The sequence below is a fragment of the Petaurus breviceps genome, unplaced genomic scaffold (genome assembly GCF_028583685.1).
Source record: "Petaurus breviceps papuanus isolate PSGF00001 unplaced genomic scaffold, PetGlider_PUasm1.0 64, whole genome shotgun sequence".
NCBI classification, from domain to species: domain Eukaryota; kingdom Metazoa; phylum Chordata; class Mammalia; order Diprotodontia; family Petauridae; genus Petaurus; species Petaurus breviceps.
This window is the reverse complement of record NW_027186428.1, coordinates 5,820,512-5,827,041: the sequence shown is the minus strand read 5'-3', so window position 1 is coordinate 5,827,041 and position 6,530 is coordinate 5,820,512. Positions and strand designations below refer to the sequence as shown.

General features: G+C 41.8%; 1 protein-coding gene across 1 annotated transcript; it reads left to right on the top strand.

Annotated features, from left to right (window-relative positions):
• The first annotated feature begins 543 nt into the window (after positions 1-543).
• LOC138173674 (small ribosomal subunit protein uS8-like) lies at positions 544-1,024 on the top strand. Its single transcript, XM_069103715.1, has one exon. It carries the CDS (start codon positions 581-583, stop codon positions 971-973), a length of 393 nt encoding a protein of 130 aa, XP_068959816.1. The 5' UTR covers positions 544-580; the 3' UTR covers positions 974-1,024.
• The last annotated feature ends 5,506 nt before the right edge of the window (positions 1,025-6,530 follow it).

Sequence of the window (6,530 nt, the reverse complement as noted above, 5' to 3'; positions counted from 1 at the left end):
CTAGGTCCTTGGGTAAGGCCTTTTGACTGAATCCAAGTTTTACAGAACGACTTCTTTTATTAAGGGGATTTATTTTATGAAGTTGGGATTCAGTCAAAGGGCCCGCACTTAAGGACCTAGAAGACCACATGTGTCCTTAAGGCCAGGCCACAAGTTCCCCACCCTGGCTCTGGAGGAAGGTGACCACCGATGTGTAATTGTGATATGGAACTGGGGATGTTTCATCCAAATAAGGGAAGAAAGGGCTCATAGTTGTTTCTCTTCCAATATTTGAAGGGCCATCACATAGGGATTAGACTTGTTCTCTTTGGCCTGAGAGGACAGAACTAGGAGCAATGAGGGGAAGGACCATAGACTTCCTATAATTAGAGTGGCAATGGCTGCCTTTGGAGCTGGAAGGAACCTCAGGGGCCAGATAATCCAGTTCTCTCATTCTGTAGATGAGGAACAGAGGTGGAAGTGACTTCTTCCAAGCCTGAGGTAGTAACTAGAACACCTGAGAGCCAAATGCAGGGGAGAGGCTCCTTTCTAAATCCTAAAGATGCCTTTCCTCTTTCCGCCATCTTGCAGCGCTGCCACCATGGTGCACATGAATGTCCTGGCAGATGCTCTCAAAAGCATCAACAATGCAGAAAAGCGAGGAAAATGCCAGGTTCTCATTAGGCCGTGCTCTAAAGCAATTGTCCGGTTCTTAACTGTGATGATGAAGCATGGTTACATTGGTGAATTTGAGATCATTGATGATCACAGAGCAGGAAAAATTGTTGTTAATCTCACCGGCCGACTAAACAAGTGTGGTATAATCAGCCCCAGATTTGATGTTCAATTGAAAGATCTGGAAAAGTGGCAGAATAATCTGCTACCATCCCGTCAGTTTGGGTTTATTGTGCTTACAACCTCAGCTGGCATCATGGACCATGAGGAAGCAAGACGAAAACACACAGGAGGAAAAATCCTGGGATTCTTTTTCTAAGGATGTAAAACATACATACAAATAAAATGCTCCAATGGAAAAAATAAAAAAGATGCCTTTCACATGGGCTGATCTTGTCAATGACAGTGCTCCTCTGACACTGTAGGGACTGAAGAGAACATGGATTTTTGAGGTGAGGAGAGACCTCGGCCTTCTTAATAAAGCAGGATTTGGGGTTCTCTGATGAGGAAGAGGAGAAGGGTGGAGAGCTGAGACTTGAGGAGAAAGAATTCCGTTGTGGAGACCTTCTCCAAGTTGAACACCCTTCATTCCCTCTCTCCTTGCACCTTTTTGGTCCTTACTCCAACACCTTCTGTCTGATTCTGAGCAAATCTTCTCACTTCCTTAGGCCTCAGTTTCCTTCTTTGTAAAGTGAAAACTGGCACTGAGATATTGGTACTGAAATACTCAGGGGCTTGATGAGTTAATCAGAGATGATTCAGAGGTCAGCCAGGCTGTGCTGAGGCCCAGATGAGATAAACCTCATCAGAAAAGCCTTTGAGCAGGGGACAGATGGCCATTTGTCGACTGGTTGGGAAAGGGCCTTCGTTTTTCAGGGATGGGCTGGACTAGATGTCCTGTGAGGCCCCTTCCAGCTCTAACATTCTTTGATGCCCAAAACTTTGGGAGCAATTTCTGAGTTAAGAGCCTGTAGGCAAACTACCGGAGGATGCCACCTTGTGGACATTCAGCCACACTGCCCCAGACCTTTCTCATCCTATCTGCTGCTCAGGTCTGTTCAGTGCCCGTATTGATTAAATACATCCTCTGCAAATGGCCTGGTGTCGCCCACTTGGACTTTCAGAAAGAGAAATCAAATGGGGAGAAGCAAACTTTTCTACCTCTACCCTGACATTTAATTGAGAGACAGCATGGAGTAAGGGCAGGGCACAATATAGGGCCAAGAAGACTCAGGTTCACATCCTGGTTTTAATGCTTATTAGCGGTGTGGTCATTTAACTTCTCCGTGCCTCAGTTTCCCCAACTGTAAACGAAGGTGTTAGATTTGATTCTGGCTCGAAGGCTACGATGCTATGACTGAGTTAAAAAAAAACAACTTGGAAAAGACTATAAAGGATTGTACATTTTACTTCACCTTAACTCCAAATGATAACAGTAGCTAACATATAGTGCTTCAAGGCTGATAAAATACTTAACATATATAGTTATTTCATTTGATCCTCAAAACAACTCCATGAGGTACACAATTTGATTATCATTTCCATTTTACAAATGAGGAAACTTAGCCTCAGAAAGGCAATGACTTGCCCAAGGTCTTACAATCCATAAAGTGGTAAAGTTGTGACTCGAACCCATTTCTTCTGACTCCAAAGCTAGTACTCTTTCTACTATACTGTTATTGCTCAAAAGATCTGTGATGTATTAGTGCAGTTAGTTCTTTCTACTGACAAATCTCAACACCTTTATAAAAGCTCTTCCAATGCAACAACATTTTGTGTATTACAGCTGAAAGGAATAACAATAAGACTTGCAAATCACTGTATATATGTTATCTCATTAGAACCTTACAACAACTTTGTGAACTTAGAATCAATGTTGGAGGACCTGTGGTGGAGCTGTTCAGTCATTCTTCAAAACAATCTGGAATTGTTCATACCTTTTGACTTAGCAGTCCTACTATTAGGCATATGCTTAAAGGAGGTCGAAGATTGGAAGAAAGACAGGACAAATGCCAAAATATTCACAGAAGCACTTTTTGTTGGTAGCAAAAAATTGGAAAGTCATTGGACTTCCATTGATTGGGAAGGGCTAAACAAATTGTGCTGTCTGCATAAAATAGACTATATATGTTTGTGACAAGGGAGGGTTTCTCATTAAGATGGGTGGGAGGAGTGACCAGGGAGAATGGGGAGATAGTGACAGTGATTTTTTTTAAAAGGCATCCGTGAAACACTAAAGAAAAACAAAGCAGAAGGAAGTTCAGAAGGAGGGAGATACACAGGACAGTTTTACTGTTATTATGTTAAATTTAATGTTTTTAAAAAACAAACTGTAAGAAAGCTCACAGTTCCATAATCCACTTCTTCTGTTTCATGTATATCGAAATGTTCATATTTGTTGATGTTTGTCAAATTCATAATAAAAGAGGACACTTAAAAATTAAAACTGAATATAATGGAAAAATATGAAGAATTCTGAGAAAAAAATAGGAAGACTTGCATAAACTGATTTAGAGCAAAGAGAGCAGAACCAAGGAGAGCAACATATACAATAAATATGATTTTAAAAAACCCTTTAAAACTGACCTGCTCTCTGTTGCTCATACAAGACATTGCATATCCTGTCTTTGTAGGTAGGGTCCTGCATGTTTGACATTTGCTCCCCCATCACTTCCTTTTGGAATCCCTAGCTTCTTTCAAAATAAGGCTCCGATTGCCCGTCCCCCAAAAGGCCTTTCTAGACTTTCCAGGGGTCAATGCTCTCTCTCTTTCTTGAAATAACTTTGTGTTGACTTTCTGTTTACTTGTGTACACATCTTACACACACACACACACACACACACACACACACACACACATCCACACCACACCACACCACATCATGCCACACTCCTAGAATATAAACTTTTGAGGGCAGAGACAATTTCACTTGCCTTGCCTAGAAAGGTTGGTTGAATTGAGAGGGAAAAAGGGGTCTTAGAAAATAAGATATCAGAACTAGAGGGCACTTTAAATCCAAGAATATAGTATATCAGAACTGAAAGGAACCGTAAGGTCATCTCATGCAATGCCCTCGTTTTATAAATGGGGAAGCTGGCACCCAGGGATTTCGATGACTTGCCCAATGATCAGGTGCTTTGCTTTAGACAAATATCCACTCTGTATTGAGAAACATATTATTGTTCAGTTATTTCCACCATGTCTGACTCTTTGTGACTCCATTTGGGGCAAAGATACTGAAATGGTTTGCCATTTCCTTCTCCAGCTCATTTTACAGATGAGAAAACTGAGGCAAATAGGGGTAAGTGACTTGTCCAGGGTCACACAACTAGTAAGTATCTGAGGCTGCATTTGAACTCAGGAAGATGAGTCTTCCTGACTCCACCCCAGGCTCTCTATCCACTGTGCCACCTAGTGGCCCTGCATAAGAAGAACATGACTTATTTAATCTACCTGGGGCAATGGACAAAGCACTGGTTGTGCAGTCAATAAACTGAGGTTCAAACTCTGGCTCTGACACTCTCTGGTGCAGTAACTGCAGAGACTGAGATCTGGGGTCAGGAGATCGAGAATTGAGTCCAGCACTTACCAGGCTATGTCACTGTCACCTTGGTTTGCCTCATTTTCTCATCTGTAACTACAATATATGAAAAGTGCTCTAAATATATATATTTCTTTTTGGAGGGCAGTTGGGGCTGACTTGCCCAAGGTCACACAGCTAGTTTTTGTGTTAAGTGTCAGGCTGGATTTGAACTCAGATCCTCCTGACTCCACGGCCGGTGCTCTATTCACTGCACCACTTAGCTGCCCCTCTGAATATATATTTTAAAGATAATTTTCATTGCTATCTTTTATTTTTACCACTTTGTAAATTTTAAAGCACCGTGGAAATAAGGATTATTATTGGACAAGTCACAACCACACCAGGCCTGTTTCCTTTTCCTGGGGAAGCCCATCAGGCAAGATGATCTCTAGGTCAGGTCCCTTGCAGCTCTAGGGGCCATTTGGAGGAGCAGATGAGGCCTAGACTTGGAATCAGGAAAACCTGGCGGGGTTCAAACATCCCCACCCCCACCTCTCCGACTATTAGTGGCTAAGCTGCCCACTACTGCTGAACCACATTAAAATATAATTGGACAGGGGGCGGCTAGGTGGCACAGTGAATAGAGCACCAGCCCTGGAGTCAGAAGGACCTGGGTTTGGATTTGGCCTCACACACACACACACACACACACACACACACATACACACACACACATACACACACACACACAAAACTAGCCGTGTGACCTTGGGCAAGTCACAACCCCAATTGCCCTCCAAAAAAAGCAAAAAACCCAAATATTTAACAAAATTAATACAAATGTGATAGAACACAGATAATGTTAATATATAGTTTTGTTTTGTTTTTGGAGGGGAGAAGGCAGGGCAATTGGGATTAAATGACTTGCCCAAGGACACACGGCTAGTAAGCGTCTGAGGCCAAATTTGAACTTAGGTCCTCCTGACTCCAGGGCCGGTGCTCTATTCACTGCACCACCTAGCTGCCCCAAATATGTAGTTTTCTAAGTCAATATGTGGCAGCAATTGTTTCTATTTTATTTTGACACCACTGCGCTAAGATGCTATAGAATTCATTCTTTTATCCTGCCATCTTTCCTACTTCCCCTACTCCCCAAACCCCTGTAGAATTCATTCTTGTTGAAGTACAAACTGGACTAGGACCCTCAGATGGCCCCCTGACTAATCTTCTGTGACTCTGTGAAGGGACCCCAGCAGGGTTAGATAGAGGCTGAACCTGAACTGATGCAGGTAACATTCAAACAGGGAAATCCCTTCTACTACAGTACATAACCAGCTACTCTTGCAATTTAGGAAGCAGTGGATAGAGCCTATAGTCAGGAAGACTGGAGTTCAAATCTAGTCTCAAACACTTACTAGCTGTGTGACCCTGGGCAAGTCACTTGACTTTTGTTTGCCTTGATTGTTAAATGGGGATAATAAGGCATCTAACTCTTAGGGTTGTTGTAAAGTTCAGATGAGATAACATTTGTAAAGTATTTAGCATAGTACCTGGCACACAGTAGGTGCTATACTATTATTTTAAAATTAAAATTTCTTTTCAATGAAAATCAATACTTTGACATTCATTTTTAAAAATTTTGAGTTCCAAATTCTCTTCCTCCATCAAGCCTTTCTCCCATCCACTGAAAAAACAAGCAATATGATATCAACTGCATATGTGAAGTCATGTAAAACCTATTTCTGTATTACAAATGCCAGTATTATTCACCTAAAAGCTCAGAGAGTAAAGTATTGCCTAAGACCATATAGCCTGAAGTGTCTGGGGCAGGATTTGAACCCAGATTTTCCTGGCATTGAGGCTGTCCCTCTATACATTGCACATATTACCTGAGCAAGGCTCCCTTCTAAAGCTTTTCTGACTGGTGGTGGAAGAATACCACCTGCCATGGTTGTATATTTTATTTTTGGACAGGTCTCATTCTTATTTCCTTAGATTTAGCTAAAATCTTCGTGCTGGTAAATTCAACCCATGGCTCCATTTTGCCCTCTGGATCCAACCAGAGCAACCTCTGATGTTTGCTAACTACATGACCTTGCCAAGTCACTTAACCTTGATGGGTCAAAGTGTTCTCATCTATGAAATGAGGAAGCTGGACTTCTTTCAGATTTAGATGTATCATCCTGTGAAAATAGCTTATGCATCTTCCACATGACAGCCTTTTATATACATAAGGTAGCCAAATATTTTTTTCTCCACCTTTAACTTTGATCCCTAGATCATTCATTGAATCATCTTAGTCCTTTTTCCAACACTTAATAGGTGTCTCTGGACAAATCATTTCCCCCTCACA

Bases quoted from the DNA above. Each gene is read 5' to 3' on its own strand.
- LOC138173674 (XM_069103715.1), top strand. From the start codon at position 581: ATGGTGCACATGAATGTCCTGGCAGATGCTCTCAAAAGCATCAACAAT.